The sequence below is a fragment of the Chelonoidis abingdonii genome, chromosome 23 (assembly GCF_003597395.2).
Source record: "Chelonoidis abingdonii isolate Lonesome George chromosome 23, CheloAbing_2.0, whole genome shotgun sequence".
Taxonomy (NCBI): domain Eukaryota; kingdom Metazoa; phylum Chordata; order Testudines; family Testudinidae; genus Chelonoidis; species Chelonoidis abingdonii.
The window spans coordinates 6289653-6313809 of record NC_133791.1 but is presented as its reverse complement, the minus strand read 5'-3'; the positions used below and the strand labels follow the sequence as shown (position 1 = coordinate 6313809).

Genomic DNA, 24157 nt, shown 5'->3' with positions numbered 1-24157 from the left:
AGATGTTCTGACACAAGCTTAGCTGCTGCTTTGGATGTCCTTACCCACCTCTCCCTGCCTCTCGCTTCTTTCAATTCTGCTCCCTGATTCTGAATAATATAACAACTTAGATCTATGACTGCCTCTCCTTGCCTTCCCTAATCAAATCATGTCCTCTATAAGCCTTCTAAACATGGTTTTCAGTAACCAATTTGCTTAGAAATTAACTTGCAAAAGCCCTGCAGGGATTTTTGCAAGCACAAAAGGTGGGGATGGCTTGGTGCATCCCAGAGCTGCATTTTATTCCAAGTATTCCCTTACCCCTCCAGTGACTCCTGCAAGTTAGGCTGCTGTTGCCTTTTTGCAAGGCAATAACATCTTACAAATTTTTAGAACAGAGATAAATTCAAACCTCAAATCCCAGATGGGGACACTCTTGAAGTTTACATTTGTGGCTGTACTATGTAGATAAGAATAGATGAGATTAAAGCTGTAGACTCTGTAGAGGAACGTGGGACAAATCTAAGAACAGAACAAGGAATGTTTCAGATGTCCTGTGTATTCAGTGTATAATGTTCCATTTCAAAGTATGTAACTATTTCCGTATCTACTGGGAACCAGGTCCCTACCATCTAGAAACCTAAATGAAGGAATAAAGAAAGCATGAATATAAAGTCTTAAAAGGGAAAGAAAGCTGGATGCATTTCTTCCTCTTAGCTTTCCCCTGCCTCCCAGGGTGACATACTTTGTACGCTAAGGGCAGATACTCATTTGGTCTAAGTTGTCATAGCTCCATGGTTACAGTTGCTGTAAACAGAATGAGAGTACAATTGTCTGGGGTGTTCTTAGACACGCTTTATGTTAAGGATCAATATATAGTTTATAAAAGGTTAATAAGTGATTAACCATTTATTAAAATATCTGTTGATGGTTACAGATTCCTTACTACTATAACCTTTAGGTAAGGTACTTATATGGCACCAGCATCATAGTATTTGAGAGCTTCACAGTCTTTAATGTATTTATCCTCACAACAACTTTGTGAGGTAGGGAAGTATTAATATCCTCATTTTACTGCTGGAGAGGAGGCCCACAAATTAAGTGACTTGCCCAAGGTCACACAGCCTGTGGCAGAGCAGTGAAATTAACATGGGTTTCCCAAGTTCCAGGGTACACCTTAACCACTAGACCATATGTAATCAGCCTTCTGATGCATTGAAAACCATCTATAATGCATTACTGTTCATGTCTGTAGGAGACGTATAACATCTATTAATCATTAATAAACCTCTGACTAGAACCTTCATATGAAGCATGACTGCTTCCTCTAAGTGTTCATAACACACCTCTTTCTGTAGTACAAGAGTGCAGAACACTGTTTGTTTATCTCAGGGCCAGGAGAAGTGAAAGTGGCCAGATCCACAGATATTCAGATGCGAAGTGGAAGAGAGTTCAGTGCCTGTGGGCACCTGCTGACACAGCCCAAATCGCCTGCATGTGAAAGTTTTGTCTTAGGCAGCATCCCTGATGAATACAGCTTTTGTGGTAGGTCATAAATAGGGACAGAGAAACAGTTCCCGAGACTCTTCAGCCTTTTGATGGCCTGAAGATCAGGACCTTACCCTGGATCCACTGTAGTACAGGGAGCCTCCAATTCCTCACAGAGCAACTACAAAACACTGCTCAAGCTGAATCCTCCACTCACCTGAATGGTAGCATTTCATACCCCCTTTGCAAAGCTGTAAGTGACAACACAAAATGCAAGGTGCAGATCAGTCAGGCCTGATGTGTTCTCATCAGCCTATCTGTATATTAAAGGGCTCACATGAGCCCCCCTTACGGTAATATCTGAGCACCTCATAGTCTTTACTGTATTTATCCTCACACCCTTCTGTGAGGCACAACCTCCCCCCGTCCTCCCACCCCCCCAGGACAGAGGAGGAATTGAGGTACAGAGAGACTAAGTGACTTGCCCAAAGTCACGCAGGAAGTCCGGGTATTGAGCTTGGGTTTCCCAGGTTAATGTCCTAACCACTGGACAATCCTTCCTCTCGTGGAGAGGAAGTGGCCTGTGCCCATTGGCAGACTGCCTGCCATCTGAGTATATATTGGGCTGTGAGTCCATCTATTATCAGCCTATTATTTCTTGTTTCATTTATAGGCTATTAGAGAGCTCAGTGTATTTGAAAAACATAACAAGACAAAACAAAAACACTCACATGCTGAAGGAAAAAAAGGAAGTGCTGCAATGCTGAACAACTGTACTGCTGGCTTTGAAACAGGAAGCTTTTCCACCCTTCCTCTAAGTACCTGAAACACATTAACTAATAAGTATTTGTATTCTAAAAAAGATGCAAAATGTCTCACAAAAGACCTCTCTTTTCCCCTGTCCTTAATGACCCATCTTTCCCCAGAAAGTCAAACTACACTTGTCCTGAGCTCTTGTATTTTATTTCTTAGTATTCATATCACAATTATCTATTAAAATTGAACTGAAATTTTTTTATGCCACACAATAAGAGCTCAATAAGGAGTAAGGGAGATTCTGAAATAGAAAGTTTTCCCAGTGGTGTTTTGATGCACCACAGACCAGCCTTTTTGTGGACTGGATTTGATTTTTAAGATGTAGTATTCCATAAAGCATTTATTGCCTTCTCCATTTTTATAGAGCATAATTCCCCTAAGATGCCTTCTGTTTCCATAATCCACTCTTGATCTGATTCAACAGCTTTACTCACAGTTTGAAGCTTAGTTGCAGGCAAACTAAGGCGCCTGAGACATTTCCAAAAAAAAAAATTAGCAAAAGGCTCAGTGAGCAAGGATGTTTCCAGCAGATACGGATGATTAGAAGCAGAGTCAAGGGAGAGCTGACTGCAGGAATCTGAAAAATGAATGTATTCCAGCTATTTTTATTTGTATTTATTTTAAGGGAGCAGGTTTTGTGTGTGTCCCACTCAACAGCAGGGCCGGTGCTTCCATTTAGGCGACCGCACCAGGATTTGGGGGGGCGGCATTTTGCCATCCTCGACGGCAATTCGGCAGCGGGTTCTTCACTTGCTCCGGGACCCGCTGCTGAAGTGCCCCGAAGACCGGGAGCGTGGAAGGACCCCCCCGCTGCAGAATTGCCACCAACGACCAGGGGCATGGAAGGACCCCTGCCTAGAGCGCCAAAAACTCTGGCCCTGCTTCTGCTCACCAGTGTTGTCAACTCTGATTTTCTCACCAATTTCATATTTGTTTCTGTCTTAAAGCCCCAGCTCCTGGAGTTCTGTGATCATTTGAGAATCTCCAAGTTGTGTTTTTTAAATGAAAGTGAAGACTCTTATGTTTTTAGCCTTCAAGATTGCTGAGAAAATCTTGAAAGCATGACCTCACAAAAACCCTGCACTTATTTATTTTTAAAATGTTCATGACATAAGCCAATCACGTGAAATACTTGGGGTTGGCAATACTGTATTTGCACAGAGCTGTTGGATTAAAAGAAGTCTCTTGCCGTGAATTACTGCAGAGGAAGACTTGGGTTTTTGTAACTTTGGGTATGTCTACATAGCACCTAGACATCTGCAACTGGCTCTTGCCGGCTGACTTGGGTTCCCAGGGCTCAGGCTATGGGGCTATTTTATTGCTGTATAGACTTGTGGGCTTGGGTAGGAGCCCAAGCTCTGGGACCCTCCCATCTCACTGGGTCCTAGAGCGAGGGTTCTCAAACTTCACTGCACTGACAAAAATTACTATACGACCCTAGGAGTGAGGGGACTGAAACCTGAGCCTGCCAGAGCCCCGTCGCCACTGGGGGGACAGGAGGGACCAAAGCCAAAACCCAAAGGCTTCGGCCCCAGGCAGGGGGCCTGTAACCTGAGCCCTGTGGCCCAGGGCTGAAGCCGTTAGGCTTTGGCCCCAAGAAGTCTAAGCAAGCCCTGGCAACCCCATTAAAACAGAGTCGCGATCCACTTTGGGGTCCTGACCCACAGTTTGAGAACTGCTGTTCTAGAGCCTGGGCCCCAGCCTGAGCCTGGAAGTCTGTACAGCAATGAAACAGCCCTGCAGCTTGAGCCCCGCAAGCCCAAGTCAGCTGGCAAGGGCCAGCCATGGGGATATAGTTGCTATGCAGACATACCCATTGGAGACTCCACTGGCAGCTTCCCTGGAGCCAGAGAGCTACACCTGAATTGTGCCTGTGAAGGAGGGGGGAGGTGAAGAGAGGGAAGCACAGCAGTATTGCCTTAAGGGATCCTGATTTTCAGAGGACATGTGTTCAGCAGAGACTTAAATGGGACCAGAACTTGGCCGTAACTTGCAAGTTGCTGAGTAGCTCCTACTGCTATTAATGTCACTGGTAGCTGAGAGCACTTCTCAGGAGGTGCTCCTCACCTGAAGGCTCGGGTCCATTGTACTCCGATTAAACAGGAGTGAGTTGCCTGCACCAACTGCTGTAACTATGCTCAGCGGAGTCTAGCTGGCAGCATCTTGACAGCTCATGTTATATCCTACACAGATCCATGGAATCATCCAACTGTGCTTTTTTTGTTGGGTGGATGGGAGAGATGCAACTGGAGTTCACACTAACTCCACTGGACGGTTCTGAGCAACTTTGGGACATAGGTGCTGGAACTAGGGTGCTGCCACACCTCTTGGCTTGAAGTGGTTTCCATCATACACAGGGTTTACAGTTTGGTTCAATGGCTCTCAGCACCCCCACTATACAAATTGTTCCAGCACCCTGCTTTGGGATGTCACAGCAGCTTAAAGGCAAGTCCTGGAGTTTCATTCCTTCTGAAAATGGATTCAAACCACTCCTCTGTTCTGTTCTGAGGCAATGGGGGATGGAACTGAAGATCAAATTGCTACTTTCTCATAATTATAGCTATTTGCCTTTTGGACAGTAAAAAGCTTCTGCTTTCCCATTTTGTTAAAAAGCACACTCCTGATTCTCCCCTCAGTATAGTATTATGTGAGTGTTTGGAGTTACTCCTGATTTAGGGTCTGATCCAAAGCCCATTAAAATCAATGGGAGGCTTTCCAGTGACTTTGGATCAGGAGCTTACACTGGTGTAAAAGGCCCCTTGGACCAAGACAGCTGAGTAATTTCACAGTCTTCCAAACAGTCCTGGATTCAAACTAGTGGCAGAAGTGAAAGACTCCATATCCCATTACCAAAATTCCCTGAGCCAGACAGTCCCAGAAGCACAGTGATATTTAATATAATTTCAACATTAAACCTACCCCCAACTCACAGCCTTCATGTAAAGCAGACACTGCACATCTTCCCGGGAGGCTGGCTCGTGTTTGAATTGTTCCTTCAGCTGCACATTTACTTTTCCCACTTACGTTCTAAGTTAAACCTCCCTCAGACATTGATCACTTCTTTGCTTGATTGAGTGGAATCTCTCCTTCTAAAGCTCTTGCCATTTGCTCTGTGTGGATCCCCAGTTTGTCTACACTGTGACCACCTACCCGGTCAGTTGGAGCTAACTTTGTGTGTAACATTTCAGGGAACTGCATTATCACCGAATAACTATTCCATTAAAGGGAAAAAATAAATAACCCCACACAGATTAACACATGCTCCTGCTCTGAAGCCCATCTGTGTGCAAGGCTGAACCTCATTAGCTGTAACTCCTCCAAGGAGCAGCATCAGCAGATTTCAGTCTGAACAGCAGGAGTAAACTTATTAGTGGCTTTTCATATCAAATAGCGCCAATCCCCCTGACAATATACTTAAATAAACTTGCTCTTGAACCACTCCCTTTATTTGGCATTAGCCTCGGAGGCTTCTCCTGGGACTGGTATCCACCTGTCATTTCAATGGCCATTTGAGGAGTGCTGGCAGATTCTGGAAGGAACAGGTGCTGAGATGTGGGACCTGTCACTTGTTCCTCTTGGCAGACGCTGATGACCAAGAGAATATTTTCATAAGAAGATTTACAGCAGCTAAAGCTATCTTGAGTTTAGCAGACTTGCAGTGTCATAATCCTGAATACTGAGCAGACAGCTTTGCCTGCACTATAAAATAAGATTCCTTGTCCTTTGGTTGGATTTGAAGATGAGTATTTCCTGAGGGTGGGGGGTGCATGTTAAAAGGGGTGGATGTTGTGTGAGACCTGGCCCTTGACTTGTTGTACCAGCCATCTATTCCTTTTCAAAAGCCCCATCTGTATTTGCAAAGTGGCCAAACAAGAGGCTCTCTTCTGTGACCTCTCTCTGATCGTACACAACACCTTGCATCTGAGAATTTCAAAGCAGTTTACAAATATCAATGTATTAAGCGCCGTAACCCTTCCTGGGGGAGAAGGTCAGTATCATCCCCAACTGGGGAAAAGGAGGCATGCAGCTGAAGCTCATGCATTGGGCTAAGCATCAAAGGTGAGACTAGAACCAAGAAGTCTTGCCTCCCAGTCCTGTGCTTTAGTCAGGATTGAACCTGCATCGGGAGTGCAGGTAAAAAGAACATAATTATCTGAACTAGAATTGGTCTAAGACCCAAAGGATTGTATCCATAGGCAATATGAAGCTGATCCTATTCCCAGTGACTCTAGGCCCTACAAACACAGGTGGCATCAGTGGGAGATTTAGGATTCTGAATTGCTATGATTTTATTTTTGTTCTTTTTTCTTTAAAGGAAAAGTTTGTCTCATACCTTTTATCCTCTATACCCCTTCTGCATGTGTTTTTCATACCTATCTGTTTTTCATGGATGGTGGCTAACGGGTTAATAAACCTGAATTAAGCATGTACAGAGTGGGTAACAATGTGTCATTTGAGTCATTATAGCTCTGCTGTAGGTGGGGTTGAGTGTCTCTTTCTATTTAAAGGTGGACAATTCTAAGTGCTCTCAAGTCTCCTTGTTGACTCAGATTGTCTTGAAATTTGCTGTGCCTTATGGGAGTGATACGTAGTTTCAGGGGCCCAAATTTGGGATCACTTGAGCAAGGGGTACGTGAAATACAACCCCCTTAAAACAGAACTTAACAAAATCAACTAGTTCTAAACTTTTTTTATCCACACCTGGGACTCAAGTCATAACTATAATTACCCCTCAAGTGATCTCAGTCACTTAGCAGTTAGCTCAGCTAGTGCACAGTGGAGATGACTGGAAGCCCGGACTTATCAGCCCTTTTCTTGCATCCAATTTATAGTCTACACTACAGCAGGAGGGCCAATGAGGAAGTGTTGTGTTGTGGCTAGAGCAGAAAAATGGGAGTTAGGACTCCTGGGTTCAATTCTTGCTTTTACTACCAACTTGCCATATAAATCTTGGGCCAAACCTTCAAAAGCACTCTCTAATTTAGGGGTATCACAGTGTATTTTCAAAGGTGTTAAGCACCTGCCAATTCCAACAGAAATCAGTTGGCACCCAGTATTAGAGGCTAATTTTGAAGACATGGACTTTAGCATCTTTGTGCCTCGGTTTCCCAGTGAAGGAAAGATAAACCTTCTTATTATGCGTTTGTCCTTTATTGTACCAACTGCTATTATTATTAGTTATTTGTATTACACAACGGCCTCGGAGCCCCAGTCATGTGCCAGGACCCCATTGTGATAGAAGCTGTACAAACACAAAACAAAAAGCCTTTGCCCCCAAAAGCTCACAGTCTAGACACATATTTCTAAGAGGCATGTGCGGTAAGTAGGCTTTGTTCTTAGGCTCAGAGGAGTTTGTTATTGCTTCCTAGAAGCTCTTCACAGCACTGTGTCAGGTAGGTAGGTAGTTATTATTGTCCCCATTTTATAGGTGGGGAAGCGGAGGTAGAAAGGACAAGTAACTTGCTTTCAGCTGGAAGTAGCAGTGTCATAGCTGTCAGGAGTTCCTCGCTCCCAGTCCCGTGCTCTTTCTCAAACTTCAGGGTAGCCCCGTGTTCTGCCATTGCTGAACACATAGGTCTTACAAACCTCTAGGTAGGTTTTGTTCGTGTCAGTGCTCTGCAATTTCTCTGCTGTCAGTGCATAACAATTCCTTAATATGTGTGCTCATAAAGCAGAGCAGTTATGGCACATTTGTCCATTTACTATATAATCAGTTCTGGCAATTACAATACGCTCAATTCTGTCTTGTCGGAGCTGCTATTCACTCCCCATGATGAAGCGATCTGCCCCAGTCTCTCTCATTTATGAAGACAGCCTGATTTATGCAGCTTTAGCAGAATGGGAGGGGAGGTTACCCCAGGCTGTGGTTATACAGCTGCAGGAGAAGCTGACAACAATAATCAGAAAAAAAACAGAACATATTTTCCTTCTAAAAAAGATGTATTTTTCCCTCCCATCTCACACAAAGGAGAAATCCAAAACTTGGTTATAGAGCTGAGTGCACCTCAACGAAACTGCCACAAAAATCCACTCAAATAAATCATTGAATTTGCTGGGCCTATGTCAGGGCCCATTGACTTCCTAGGTGTCTTTTAGTGAACAGATTATAGGCAGGACTGTTTGCAGAAACAGCCAATTGTACACACCTATTAGAGAATTTTGATGGAAAGTGAACTGTGAATTTACGAATCCAAAGGATTCACACTGGAAGTGTGATCCTAAGAGCCATGTTCAGCCAACCAAGGCTCAGAAACACCACTGTATGATCAGTCCATCACTAAAACCTAGGCAACTCACCTTGAATTTCAGATGCTCATGCACAAGCTAGAGGCCATGAATCATTCCAAAGTTATTCTGGTAATAAATTTTCAATAACCAAGAAATTAGAGAAAATTGTCATCTGCAGATAACTTGGGAAAAGCTAAATATTTGCTGTAAATTGTACATTCAGCTTGAGATATGAGCTTAGGCCAGATCATCAGCTGGTGTAACTATGATGATTTATGTTGATTTCAGTGGTACTATGCTGACTGAGGATCTGACTCAGTATTAGGGGTACCTTTCTTCCCAAAGCTCTTTCTGAACTCTGTAAAAATACTCTGATTTCATCCACTGTTAAATGCAGCCACCTTTGGGCTGGAAGCTAGGCAGACAACCAGTGCAAGCCGATTGCAAACAGGTTGCAGAAAATGTGTGGGAGAGGAAATATTGCTCTAATCAACACAACCAGGGCAAACCCTGCTTTTATGAGAAATGCCAGGGCATTTTTAATCAAAGCAAACAGGACTTTGGCTTTAAACATCTGTTCTGAAAATGCCCCACAGAATAAACCCTATGAAACTCAATCCCCTACCTTGGGAAGATAAAGGGCTGAGTCCTGTTATTGTATGTATTGTGGAAGCATCTCAGACATAGGTCCCACTGTTCTAGGCACTGAATGAACACACAGAGAGACAGTCCTTGCTTCAAAAGACCAGACCTGCTGAGGTTAGAATGTGAGTTCCAGGCAGTCTAAGTATTTCAAACCTGCTGCTTAATCCACAAAGCCAGCCCCTCCTAGATAGTAAAGCATATATTATTGATGAGGAGAATGTATTTTGCATAGTGAATAAATGGTATTTGAGGGCAGTGCAGCAGGCAAAGGCAGGACATGGGATGTCTTCTCACTGCCTCTGACTCCATTCAGTGTCTACTGATGATTCACTTTGGGTGTTGCACATTTATCACTTAATGTTTTCCAAAGATTATACTGCAGTGATCATAAATACCATTATGAATATACCACTTTAATATTGTTAAGGAGCTTTACTGTAATGGGACATGATCTTGAATTTTATGACAGACTCTGGGTATAATTTGCACTGGGCTATAAAGCTCATGAATTATTGAGACAATTTACTTCCCTGTCTGCATTTCCTTCCTGAGCGAGCATGTGTTATTGTGCTGCAAGCTGCTGACAGTGACACAGACGCAGACCTTCTCCAGCAACATCTCTTCCCATCCCTGGCTCCGGCACAAGGTTGGCAGATCACAGCTGTAAACAACTGGCAAAGCCAATCAGATTGGACAACTAAAAGGAAAATTGTATACTGAAGAGGAAAAAGAGTGAAGGTTCTGAGAGCTCTAAGAGCACCCTTCATTGGAGCTGGGGGAATCTCTCTAATAAACACAGGATGGGATTTTACCCTCTATCTGAGACACCACATGTGGGGAGAGGGGTGTGCATGCACACTGATAATTTGTAGAAAATTTTAGTGATTAGGAAAATGGCTGGACTGCAAACTCAGAAGTTTAACACCTTTTAGCCAAGCTATGGATAAAGCTAATCTGTGGAACCATGTCTGTCACTTTTTAAAAATTAATTATTTTGCATTACATTAGCACCTAGAGGCCTCAATGGAGACCAGAACCCCATTATGGTAGGTGCACTACAAACACAGAGTAAGGGATTCCACTGCCTTGGACTCATTAAACAGACGAGACAGGATGGGAGGAGAAACCAAGGCACAGAGAGAGAGGAAGCGACTTGTCCAGGGTCAGCCAGCAGGTCAGTGGCAGAGCCAGGAATACAAGTCAGAGGGTGAGAGTCCCAGTGGAGTGCCCTACCCACTGGCCCATACTACATCTCCTCTTCCTCCTTCCCGCCTTCTCTCTCTCTCTATCTCTCTCTCTGTCTGTCTCACACACACACACATTTCTCTCTCTCTCTCTCTCACACATACACACACAGAGTTCTGTCAGAGTGTAACCTCTGCAGGGTGCAGACTGAGTCTTCCTGGGTGTTTGCACAGCATTAACTGCACATGCCCTGGTCCTAACTGAGACATCTTAACAAACACATAGCAGCACAAGCATAGCCAGCAGCAGGCACCTTGCTTGACTTGGAGGGCGCCCTTTTAGGGCAGGCTGCATTAGGAATTAAAACCAGTTCCCACACCAGTGCTGCAGGGAGTTAACCAGTTCCAGCACCCTTCCAGAAAGCTTGATTGAGAGACCAGGTGGAATGTGGTCTCCATGGTCTTGCCAAAAATGCCCCACCATTGCTAGCACCAATACAGCTCCCACATAGCCCTAGTGCAGAGGGGCTGCTGGCACTTTAAGCACTATATCAGTAAGACCTAGCTCAAGCAGTTAAAACAACATGGTGGTTAAGAGTCGGGCAACTGCCAGTAGCCTGTTTGCACTAAGGGTTCCAGTACTGCCAGCATCAGTGGTGCAGAACTAGTGCTAGCAACAGTGGGAAAAGTTCACAGACATCCCTAACATAGACAAGGCTAGTCTTGCTTCCTGTAATGGTGAACTAAATAGTTTTGTCCTGTCTACACTAGCATTTAAATAGTTTTTAACACTAGTTGAGAGGCAACAGGAGGGGTTAACCCCTGTCAGCAATGGCTGATTTTTGTAGCGTAGATGGACCCTTAATGCTGGGTAAGTGGTGAGTTTTGTATAGCATGTTTCATCCTTGGCTTTTCTGCTGAAACTCCCAACAAAGGGACCACAAGTGGGCTGGTAATGTCTATTTTGTAAAATAGTTCGTCTAGAGACACATCTCTTATGTATGCACAGGAGCTGTAAATGATAAAAATGTCTGAACGGATGCCCAGCTCAGAACATCAGAATCAAGCAGAGCCTAATCAGAAATGAGTGCCCTGGGCCCATCCCTGACAGAAACCATCTTAAGCATAGAGCCAGCCAGCTAGCTTGCTCCTTCTCATTTCTCAGGGTTCAGATTGCTCTGGCCAAATACAATTAAACCAAATTCATGGTCATTTAAAAAAGAAAAATCTGCTAAGTCTGAAAGCAGCCCTGGTTTTCTTTCATTGAAACAATAAAGCACTTCCCTTGTATTGGAGAAGGGCAAGGTCCAAGAGCTATAAAGCAATGTCCTGTTGGCTGAACTGTTTTTATTTCTGGTCATAAGATTATGAAAACATTATGTTTAATACATCCCTTTAAAGCTGCTGTTTTCCCAACTTTGTGTCCTCTGGCCCTGCCATTTATTTTGCTTCCTTTTCTCCCATTTAAATTCACAGCACAAAGGAACTATCATCCCAAGAGGTTTGATCTTTCAGCTGATGCACTTGCTATGCATCTTTCTGTCTTTAAGTCCATTTGGAAATTCATTGGCTATAGAGCCCATACTGGGCAAGTAGACACTGACAATGCTGCATTGTGTTTAATCGCCCAGACTCCTTGTATTGTGTCTCTAGATCCTCCCATTGGCTCATTCCTCCTATCCCCAAAGAGAAAAAGGAAAGTCAACCGTTTTTTTTGTCCATTTTTTTCTTCAGTGGTGTGACTCTTCCTTCCCTCCATACCCAAAGGCCCTAGCTTTTTAGTCCATCTAATCTTCATTCATCAAATTGAACTGGAGTTTCTAATCCCCCTCCTCATGAAGGAAGAGCCTCTGGGCAGTGCAGTTTTTGCTGGGAATTATTTAATTATTTAGTAGTCTATAGCATGTGGACAAAGGTTCAAAAGGAAAAAGTGCTACACACACACAGTGCAATGCATGTTCTCAGGTTAAAGGGTTGCTGCCAAAGGGCTTAGGGTTCAGATTGAAGCTACCTAAAATCTGTAAATATGGCGGGGAATGTCACCTAACCAACTAGCTGGAAAAAAATTTAAAAAAAATCCAACACGTTGTCTCTAATCAATTCTAAGAAAGCTGTAAATATTGATACTCTGTTGCATTTCTCTACAGCTTTGCATTGGAAGGTTTCTAAGGCTGTGTTTACACTAGAGAATTTTAGGAAAAATGTTAAAATGGGGCTGCCATTGGCTTAGTGAGAGCCCTAGTGTAGACAAGACTGCAGGGACTTCTAGGTACTTAAATTTGCTGTTTCTCTTGCTGACTGCCATTGTCAGTAATGGGTATCTTTGGAGCCTAGATAACTCTCAGAGTCCTGTAATTTCTGGTCTTCACCAGGACTAGCCACTGTTCCTTAACATGGTGGTAACATAGTTTGGTCTTGTGCACATAATCAAGATCAATGCATGTTAAAACATGGCAAGGCCGCTGCCACTCCTAAGCACTCTGATATACAGTTGTATGATCCCCACATTCAGTGAGAAATGGATTTTCTCTTCCTCATCAGGACACTAAATAAAACTTTGCACTCACTAAAATAAACTCAGCACCTTTCAGCTGATGCTCTCTAAGCACTTTACAAACATTAGGTAAGCATCATATGAATTGTGCTTTTATCACTATAAAGTAGGTAAATAAATTATTCCTATTTTTTTTTTTTTTTTTTTTTTTAGATAGGAAAACTAAGACCAAGAGTTGTTCAGGCCAAAGTTTTCAAAAGTGGCCCCTGATTTTGGGTACCCAGGTGGGGACACCAGGGTCTGATTTTCAGAGGTGCTGCAGTTCAATTCAATAGGGCCTAGCTGATCAGGTTCTCCATATCTTGAGTTGGGCACCCTGAACTGGAGACACTTAAAATCAATAGCCACGTTGGAAAGGGTTCAGCCCATCTGATTTGTCTGCAGTTACAAAGGCTAGATTATCAGCCTGGTATAGATTATTGATGTGTTACACTTCTGTCTTCATTTATTAGAATACCACCACGAGCAGGAAGGTGGAGAATGTAAAGAGAAAACCACCCTTAAAAATGGATCTTGGCTGTGAGCTGACAGTCTCATGTACTAAGTAGATGTAGTTAGAAATAAGATTCTTCCAAAAATAGGGTTCCCTGTCTTAAGCTCTTGAAGCCATAAAAGGTTTCTAAGAATCTATTGTTCCCTGGGGACTGATGGCCTAACCCTCTTCTACAATCTAAAAGGGAGAGATCACTTTCCATCTGGGGCCAGACACTGTCACTGGTAGGTTATTGACATCCTCTCTGAGCAGCCTTCCTAGACTCTGCAAACATGGTGAGTGCACTGTCTTTCTTGATATCCCAAACTGTAATGATTGGAGCATTTCTTCTGTGTACCGGTGATATTGATTAAACGCTTTTCAAACAACCTGTTCAGGACTTCATGTGAAAACCTATTGCAACATAGACCTTCGTAAGAGACAAATGATCTCAAAGCAATGCTGAACAGCTCTAACAGACAGTAGACTCATATTTTGTTAATTGCCTCATCTAAAATTATTTGGACGTGCTTGAATGACTACCTCATTAGAGAATTCTTGAATTTTTTAATATGTCCATTTAAATTCATTTCTCTTGCAAACTTTAAAAAAAGTGTTTAATAATTAAAGCATTTTCTAGGAAAAACGTGCAGGATTAATTCTTTATGAGTGGAGATGTGGTGATCCTGGAGCTTTCTGAAAGGTTATTTAACACCAACTCAGCATGTACTCTATGTTTCACAAAAGGAAAGGATGCTGTTTTAAACATTCAGAGTTTAGATGACTATAGCACTAATAAATAATTACTGGCATTTATGCTGTGTCTTGTCTAAAGAACTCAAAATACTTTAAAAATAGTGGCTATAAAAACAGTGCAAACACAGAGAACACTTCTCACATTGCTGACTGCAGCCACATCTGGGATGAAATATTGTGGCTGTTTAATAGTACACAACAATATTACACAATACTTTGATAGAAAGCAGGGAGTGTCCTGTGTTGACCTGAAAATACAGGAGGAAAGTACTAAGGATCATCCCTGCGCAGCTGGGAGAAGTGAAACCATAAATGTCAAATGGATTATTCCTTGGTATTAAGGATCTGCTCTTGCTTTCATTGACCACAATGCGCAGAATCAGATCCTAAATTAAAATTGGCCATTTAAGTTCCAAACACCCCCTGCAGCAAATAACCAGGGAACCAGCCATTGTGGGGAAAACAGTAACTGAAATACATGAACAATCATAACCGCATCAAATTAAGCTCACTTAAATAAACTCAAAACAAATATGGCTGGGCGGGTGGCTACACGAATGTATCAGTTTCTTTGTTGCTCTGCCTTTGCTCCTGTTAAAGATTTCAGGGGCTGTAGAGTCAAATATCCAGACTGATGACAGTTAGCATCAGGACACAAGGCAAGAACCAGGGAATCAAAGCAACTTTAGGGTTTCTGCATCATCAGAGGAAAGTGGAGCAGGATTTGGAGACGGAGCATTAGTCTCCATTGCACATTCCCAGCTTTGGCCAATTAATGCCACAATTAATATTATTTACTATTAGAAGGTCTCTTTTTATTTTGGTTTATCTTTAGTGGTTGAATTACAAATGCCTGAAAATAGCCATTTATAATGAAAAACCTGACACCCCCTCACTGGCAGGGAGAATGGAAGGTGGCAGCTAAAAAGACTCCATAAACATTAATAACCTACATGAGTTCAGAAATCCCATATTTTTCTGGACTTTCTCTGTTCAGTGCAAGGTGAATCAGGTGGCTGATTATGAGTTGTTATCATGCTGCTTGCTGCCATTAAGGATATGTTGAGCATTTAAGGAATTAAGAGAAGCAGTATTAGCTAATGGTTAGAGCACAGAACTACGCTTCAAGAGACTTGAGTGCTAATTCCATCTCTGACACTGAGTTGCTTTGTGACCTTGGTTACTTTACCTTGCTATGTTTTAACATCTACAGTGAGGGTTGTGAAAATCAATTGACGGGTGTAAAGTGCATTAATCTCCTTGGAGTGGAGATGCTAGACAAATGCAAAGTACTATTTTCACAATGGGACAAGAGCTCCTTGTTTGCTACAGGAATTTAGGTGGAATTCCTGAATCTCTCATTCACAATCTTATTCCCTGGTGGGACAAAGTGTTTCAAAAACTACTGAGGTTAGGAAAATCTTTTAAATGAAGATTTAAACAGTGAACAACTGCCTGTATCCTGGTATCTGAAGATGAGAAATTGACGAGCAGCACCCAAGCTCTCAGGAGCTATATGGTAAAATTTGAAAGCTGCTTAATGCAACTTTTCATAGGAACTTACATTCAGGGGATTTTAAGAACCTAATCTTGCCTTTGCTAGCCACGCCCAAAGCTCTTACTGACATCTGTTGCAGTATGTTGGCCTGAGAATCTCTGCTAGGTCAGGATAGGGTTGAAGATCTGGAGGGGCATAAAAATAAGTTTCAGAGTAGCAGCCGTGTTAGTCTGTATCCGCAAAAGAACAGGAGTACTTGAGGCACCTTAGAGACTAACAAATTTATTTCAGCATGAGATTTCGTGAGCTATAGCTCACTTCTTCGGATGCATAGAATGGAACACACAGACAGGAGATATTTATACATACAGAGAACATGAAAAGGTGGAAGTATGCATACCAACAGGAAGAGTCTAATCCATTGAGATGAGCTATCGTTAGCAGGAGAAAAAAAAACTTTTGAAGTGATAATTAAGATGACCCATAGAAGGTGTGAGGAGAACTTAATATAGGGAATAGATTCAATTAGTGTAATGACCCAACCATTCCCAGTCTCTGTTTAGGCCTGAGTTAATTGTGTCTAATTTGCATATTAATTCGAGTTCAGCAGTAAATGTGAACAGAAGAAAATCAGATACTTTGCACATTATTTATAATAATCATTAGAAACTTTAGACCTACTCTGGTCCCTCTCATCTGGAAGGATTACAAAACGTTCTGCAGACTATTAACCTGCATATTACAAAGGACCACTCACTCTTTACCAAAACACCAGAACACAGCAGCAACATTAGGGAGAAGACTGACTTTGGCAATGCCAGCAGTGGCAGATAAATTGGACTTCACATTTAAGAAGCAGGGAGAAGGCGAAAAGTAGAGGGCATAAATAGGAAAAGATGCCATAGCCTCAGTAACTAAAACAACCAATTAGAGAGAGGGGGAGAGGAGGCCCTTTAAAGAATAAAATACTTTAACTTCCCTCCTGCTAGGAATTCAGGAGCCGCACAATGAGTCTGTGCCTTTTCTCCACTCTATCTGAAACCACATTTCCTTCTTTCACTTCCTGCACTGTCATCAACTCTTTCCCCAAGATGTGCTTTGGTAATGAGGATGCAGGGAGCTCTTCCTTGCCCTGGACTCTGGACCATGGGAGAAATGCTATAAACTTAAACTCTGTGGTGAAATGCAGGGCAGATTGCTACCCATGGCAGTTGCTTTTAGGCTGGCTTTGCAGAGCTGCCCAGGAGTCAGGCTGACACAGCTCCCGAACACAGATGAGCTCAGGCAATAATATTTGGATCTGGATTCAGATTTGGATTTTGAACAGCCCTTTGGATCCGAGATTTGGATCTTAGGCCTTATGTGCTACGGTAGCTTTTCAGGGTCACTCTGCTGCAAATGTTATCTCTGCTAGGGTCTATCAGTCCCCAGGCAAGTTTTAGTGATGACTTACAAGCAGGAAGAGTAGTAAAAGTGAAAGCATTCTGGGGAAGAGAAGTCAGACTGAAATTGTTATTTCTCCCTCAACCCCCTTAAACAGGCACCAGTCTCGCTCTAGTCAGAGGACCTTTGGCAGTTGCAAAACTGGTCCTTAGCACAGCCATTTCCTCTTGGCAAAACTTCAGCTCTCATTGTTCACAAACCCATTCTCATCATTGATGTAACAATGCAAGTCACTGAACAGTGCAGTGCCGCCCTCTAGTGTCACCCACTGGATTTGTTTTTGCCTGGTTATGTCCTATCATGCTGTGCAGCCCTATAAATGTGGTTAGGAGTTTCACCCCAGCAATTTTGACAGGTTAAATTTCTTACCAGGTTGATGTTTGCAGGGGGAGACAAGAGACAGAAACATTCAATGATCAGTATAAGCATTTACCATTCTGGACAGACACTAACATGTTTAAAGCCAAACAGAATGGAAAGTAATAGGTGATTATTCAGGCTTTGTCTACAGGTGTGTTAGAACAGGTCAGCTGTCATGGGCAAAATTTTCAAGTGATTTAGGCTCTTACATTTCATTTTCAAAAGTGAGTTCAACAGTTAGGAGCCTAAGTACCATTGGAAAATCAGAGGAATTTAGGCTGAGTGCCTCAGTTGCTTTTGAAAATCAGACTTTGGCTATTGTCAGGTTTTCCTCAGAGCCTTTCTCTGTAACCTTGTCTTCCAAAATCTTCCTTATAACTCTCAGGTTCCCTCTTAAACTTTAACTCTTATTTCTATGCTTGTCTTTTAGAACATATGAGTGTGTGGGTAAAACGTTCAAAATGCCTACCTGCCCATGTTCTATGACCTCATCAGGGTCATCAGAACACAAAACTAGGTAAATGGGCAGCATGATGGCATGGAGAATTTAATGTTGATTAGAGCTGCTTGAAAATACTCCAATTTTTCATGAAAGTTTTTGACAATAAATTTTCTCTTTTCAACAACTTTATATTATAGGGTCTTTATCTTTTAATTCAAAAGTTCTCGCCAAAAAAATTAGAAATAATTCACAATTTTTTCTGCTGTTTTTCTACAAGCTCTAACGTTGACAAATGAAGTAATAAGGAATAATTTGAACCACACATATACACTGCTGTTTTTTTAAATTAACTGTAATTACTCAGGGAGAAAGATCTGGGTTCACTGTTGGCAGCTCAGCTGAGAACAGCTGCTCAGTGACAATTAAAAAAGCAAACATAATGTGACAATGTTTAAAGAATGGGATGGAAGATGCTTAAAATATCACCATGCCATTTTATAAATTGATGGTATGTCCTCATCTGGGATACCGGGTTCAGCTCTGTTCACACTATCTCTAGAAAGAGAACTCCTTTGCTTCTCCTTTCAGAAATGGGTGATAAAAACGAGAGGCCTGGAGTGACATCCTTGTGAACAGAGACTGTGCAGACTAAGACTGTTTAGTTTAGAGAGGAGATCAATAATAATTAATAATACTTAGGTCTTATACAGTCTTAACAAAGGAGCAGGCATGATAGAATAGCAATGGATAGCAAAGGTGAATTGGTGAGAAGGTTTCTATCCACCCTCTCTCAGTACAAGAACAAGGGAACTTTCAATACAATTGAGAGGCAAAACACTTAAACCTGATAAAGGAAATCCCCACTTTTTTTTGTACATATCACAATTACCCTATGGAATTCACTGCCACAAGACATCCCTGAGACAGAGAGCTTAGGAGAAGTCAAAAGAAGATTAGTCATTTATCTGGATAACAAGAACACCACAGTTACATCGCATATCAAACCAAGGTGGTCTTATCTAAATGATATTTAATTCTCATGCTTCAGGGCACAAGTTAACCTCCAACTGAGGGGAATGAGGATGAAATTTCACCTGTGGGCTGCCTATTCCTTATTGTTCACTAAGAGGACTCTAGCACCTTCCTCTCAAGTATCTGATTGAGGCCACTATTAGGGCTGGTCTACACTAGGGGGAGGAATTGATCTAAGATACGCAACTTCAGCTACGTGAATAGCGTAGCTGAAGTCGAAGTACCTTAGATCAAATTACTTACCATCCTCACGGCGCGGGATCGATGTCCACGGCTCCCCATGTCGACTCCGCTACCGCCATTCGCGTTGGTGGAGTTCCGGAGTCGACAGGAGCTCGTTCGAGGATCGATATATCGCATCTAGATGAGACGCGATATATCGATCCCCGAGAAATCGATTGCTACCTCCCGATACAGCCGGTAGTGAAGATATAGCCTCAGAAATACAAAATAGACAGATCACTTAGTTGATCTGATATGGCTGAAATGTTGTAGGAAGGGTATCTGCTGGGTCATGCAACAGACCATGGCTACATAATGTGGTCATCAGGAGGGTTTGATCCTGTGACCTACCGCACCAATCGCTACCATTTGAGCTATAGTAATATTGTCTTTAACAATGAGTAAATGGCAGGATGTGGTAGTCTCTGAGGCCAGCTACTTTAGAGAAACAAGACAACATTCACTTAACCTCTCTGTTACACAGAACTCCCTCCCTCCCCCCAGTCAACTATGAGCAAGTTAAATATAGACCTAACACTTCTGCAGGGAGCCAGATGCATGAACTGATCAAATGCCATGAATGTGTAGCAGAAAATCCAGTCTCCACTCTGCTGGTTGGCCAGGAGATCTTCATTTTCAAATCTTTAGTGCTGGTCTCTGGGCAGCTCTTACAGTAACATATGTCAGAGAACAGTCTTTTAAAAGCCATGTGAGATCTTTTTACCATCATGGCTCCTTTGAAGAATCTGGGGCTACCATTTAAAAAACATATACCTGAACAGCAGGTAGACAGCTGCTACCTCCTACAGCTACCAGGCTGGCCTCAGCAGAAAAGACCATCAGTCATGTTCTTATTCTCAAAAGACCAGCTAACTTTAACCCCATCCTAACATTCCCCACTCCCTGTTCTAATCACTAACAGAACTTGGCACTCAGACTCCCCCTCCTCACTTAGGCCATGATTCAGGATTGGAGTAACATGAAATTCTTTGGATACTGGAAAGCAAGTTGTCCTGTTTGATAAATGGTCTCTGATAGCCCATATTTTTGGCTGGTCTGAGGGACCAGTGACTATTTCAAGAGTCCCAGTTTTCAAATGATGTATAGAATAATGTATTTTTCCTATCACTGGTGCTTCACGAGACAGCAGATCACAAAAATCACATTCGTTAGATTATTCTCCTGCACATAAACTGTGTTCTGTGCTTTTAGCTTAGCCCCTTGCCTGATGACCTTGCTGGTTGTGTTTCCTCCTGCACATTGCTGAGCACATTAAACTAGAAAATTATTGGAACCTGGCACAGACCTTTTGGTTTATTCCTTTCCACACAGGCTGAGACACTGACACCAGAACAGATAACAGAGTACAAAGACGTCTTTGAGATGTTTGATGAGGAGGGCAATGGGTTAGTGAAAACAGATGATCTGGAGAAGCTTATGAGCTTGATGGGAATCAACCCAACCAAGAGAGAGCTGGCGACAATGGCAAAAGAGGTGGACAAAGACAGTAAGAACCTCCCCCAGTCCTATCTTTTACTATATTTCCTACCCTGAAACCAGTGTGTTGAGCTGCCCAGGTTCTGTGGTTCAGAAGAGGAATCCACAAGGCAGGATAGACCTTAACTAGACTGCTTCTCAATGACTAGCATGTTAATGTACCCCAGTGCTTTGTTGTTCTTTTAGATAAGGGCACCTTGAACTGCAACAGTTTTCTGGTTTTGATGGGCATTTACCATGAAAAGGCTAAAAACCAGGATGAAGAGCTGAGGGCAGCATTCAAGGTCTTTGATAAGGAACACAAAGGCTACATTGATTGGAATACACTCAAGTAAGTAGCAGTCTTCCTGAAGGTATGAAAATATGGGCCTGGTTCTGCATGATGCTGAACATACCCAACTCCCATTGACTTACAAGTCAGGAACAGGCCATGCCTTTAAAGTAGGAAGAGGAATGCTGAAGTTTGGAAAGGCAGAATAGATAGTGGGATCTCAAAACCCAGTCAATATCTGAGTTTGCCACTGGACTCTAGATTGACTGACTGACTGATTTAGACCCTGAAAATTGGATTTATTTTGATGTTATTTTACTGTCCAGTTGAGATGTTCCAGACAGGATTTTTTCCCCAACTGTTCGGTGTTTCCAAAATATCAAGGTCCATATGTCTGAATTACACTGACATCCAGATCTACAAAAGTTACATTCCAAAGAACACATGATCAACTGAAACAGCAATCAGAGCTGGGGAATAATGGGGAAAAAAATTCTCATGAATCTTCATTCAGATTTTTAGATTAACATGTTTAGTCTACATTTGCATGACTTTTTGTTATCTTTCAGAGACTATGCTAGCAAACAAGTTTACTGATAAGGATGTTGGCAGAAACAGTGAATTTAAGTCAAATGTGGAGAGACTATTTTCTGAAATTGTGAAATCATATTGGAAACTTTAGCTACCATGCAGAAAACAATGATACCATGTGACCGATCAAACCATTCAACATAGCTCTAAGATTTAATAGTAAATGAACAAACTAGGAACCAAGAATCATTCACAGAAATTATTCTGTTAATCATTTAAAGTAACTAACCCATTGAAGAAAAATCTTTTAGCCATTAGCAGACAATTCGTGAACAGAAATTAGTCAAATAAATCATTTGCTCAGCTCTAATACGAATGAACAGTCTCTAGACCAGGGGTCGGCAACCTTTCAGAAGTGGTGTGCTGAGTCTTCATTTATTCACTCTGATTTAAGGTTTCAAGTGCCGGTAATACATTTTAACGTTTTTAGAAGGTCTCTTTCTAGAAGTCTATAATATATAACTAAACTATTGTTGTATATAAAGTAAATAAGGTTTTTAAAATGTTTAAGAAGCTTCATTTAAAATTAAATTAAAGTGCAGAGCCCCCGAGACTGGTGGCCAGGACCCGGCAGTGTGAGTGCCACTGAAAATCAGCTCGCGTGCCACCTTCAGCACATGTGCCATAGGTTGCCTACCCCTGCTCTAGACTATGTTTTCAGCAGGCATAAAATGACATCTCTCCATTGAAGCTATGCTGATTTCACCAGCTGAGTTTCTTGCTCTTTGTATTATCTACAACAAACAAAACTAAGAATTAATCAACATGGTAAGAATAAAATAAAAAGGCAACAATACAAGAAAAAGGGATAAAAAGAAAAGAAAAAAGTTAAAAGATTACTTTATAAAAGTAGCAAATGTTTCTATTCTTCACTTTGAAATTAACATAGATTTCCATATGGAAAAAGATATCTATTATACTGGAAAAGATGAATGCATTTAGCTAACTTAAGGTCATAGGCAAATATTCCTCTGGTTAACCAGCATTAATCAAGCTCCTGTTCATAAATGTGTAAAAAAGGAGGCATGTAGCTTGGAAATTCTTGTGTTTATCATTCAGACACAAGGTTCCAGACTGTTTAACGTCCTCAGAACTTGGTCTTGATAAGGAAAGGAAACAAACATTCTTTAATTTAAAAAGCCTGGGATTTGCCTCAAAGCTTCAAGCTACCAAAGCTGACAGAATCAGAAGAGCTACGCAGTTTGTACTACAGTAAGTTCCAAGAGAGCAAATGCAGGCTTCAGGCTCCTGCAGAGTCCTAAAACAAACCTTCAATGCTATCCATTCGAAAGGAAATGAATGTATTAACCATAATTCCTCTGGAAAACCAAGATTGTTCATGGGCACAGAGCTAGGACAATCAATGATTTGACCAACGAGGTCAGAAAGTGCTCAGCACCCAGTTGTTTCCCATTTTAACACTGAAGGTCAGATTTTCCAAAGATCTCAGCAGGTTGGATGCCTTTTTTGTGCTGGGTTCTTTTGAAAATCTGGCCCCAAGATGGTGCTGACCACTTTGAAATCTGACCTTGAATTCCTTGGGAAATCTGGCTTCAGCCCCCAGCACGTGTTGTTTTAATGATTTCTATTTTCCTAACTCACATGATGTTTCAACAAAAGAAAAAAAAACTTTTAATATTGCCTTGACATTATTTCAACTCAAGAATGAACAGTGCTGGTGCTCTTATTCCCCTCACCTTTCCCCCAAGGACAGGAACACTGCTTTGAAGAGCTTTCATGATAGTGAGCTTCTTTGACTGCTTTGGTCTGTGGATCATCAATGTGCTCTGATGATGGAAATGGCCTCCCTGACTTCGAATTATGCACCAAGCATATGGCAGGCACAATTGCCTGTATGCATTATACTTAGCAAGCAGAACTTAGCCAGATGGGATAGGGGCAGTAATATCCAGCACGCTTTTGTGTCCTGACACATACAAGATACTAGCAATCCTTACAAAGCTGCAACAGCCCCGGGGACACTTGGATAAATGTGTGTGTTTTCTAACATCTGCTAAAGATGAATTAGGTTTCCTTTCCTTCTGAAAGTTGGTGTTAGCTGTAGCATATCTATGTCTACAGATACACACAGGACTCATTCTGTGTCTAAGAGTTTGTGATTGGCCAGTCCAGGCTTTATTTAGGATCAGAATTCTCTGACTCATGGGCTGATACCATGGGTGAGATTTCAAGAACTATTTTTCTTCATTAAGTGGGATCACAACATCTCAAGTTTCTGTTTGTGCTGGGGGTGGAAATAGACAGTGCACTAGAATAGACACTGTAAGGAACAATCCTAATCCAGATCGCTTAATAGGGCTTTACCATCTCTCACTTGTGTGATCCTGTGTGTGGTCACTTGAATGTTTATTTCCATAATTCTATGCAGGTTTTCCATTAGAATATGAACAGAGTACACCATAGGTATGGGCTAATGGTTAAAGTAGGGGACTGGGAATCAGGACTTCTGGGTTTAATTACTTGTTTTACCATTGATACACTGTGACTGAGATTTTCAGAGGTGCTGATCATTTGCCACTCCCATTCATTTTAACTGGAGTTGTAGGTTCTCACAACTTCTGAAAATTAGGTCACATTTGACCTTGGCCAAGTCACATATCCAATCCATGTTTCAATTTCCCCACTTGTAAAATGCACCTAAATACACCCACCTTTGAG

The 24157-nt window shown here is 42.0% G+C and overlaps 1 protein-coding gene across 8 annotated transcripts in view; it reads left to right on the top strand.

Moving 5' to 3' along the window:
* The window catches only part of CALML6 (calmodulin like 6), a 207150-nt gene that overhangs the window by 31761 nt on the left and 151232 nt on the right, over positions 1 to 24157 (top strand). For 7 of the 8 annotated variants that reach the window (XM_075060266.1, XM_075060267.1, XM_075060271.1 and 4 more), the window contains 2 exons: positions 20452 to 20626; positions 20803 to 20947. In XM_075060266.1, coding sequence (XP_074916367.1) covers positions 20503 to 20626; positions 20803 to 20947 — 269 coding nt within the window. In that variant the 5' untranslated portion in view covers positions 20452 to 20502. Of the gene's footprint in view, positions 1 to 11770; positions 11842 to 20451; positions 20627 to 20802; positions 20948 to 24157 lie in introns of those variants that run through there. The other variant, XM_075060268.1, reaches the window with a different exon arrangement.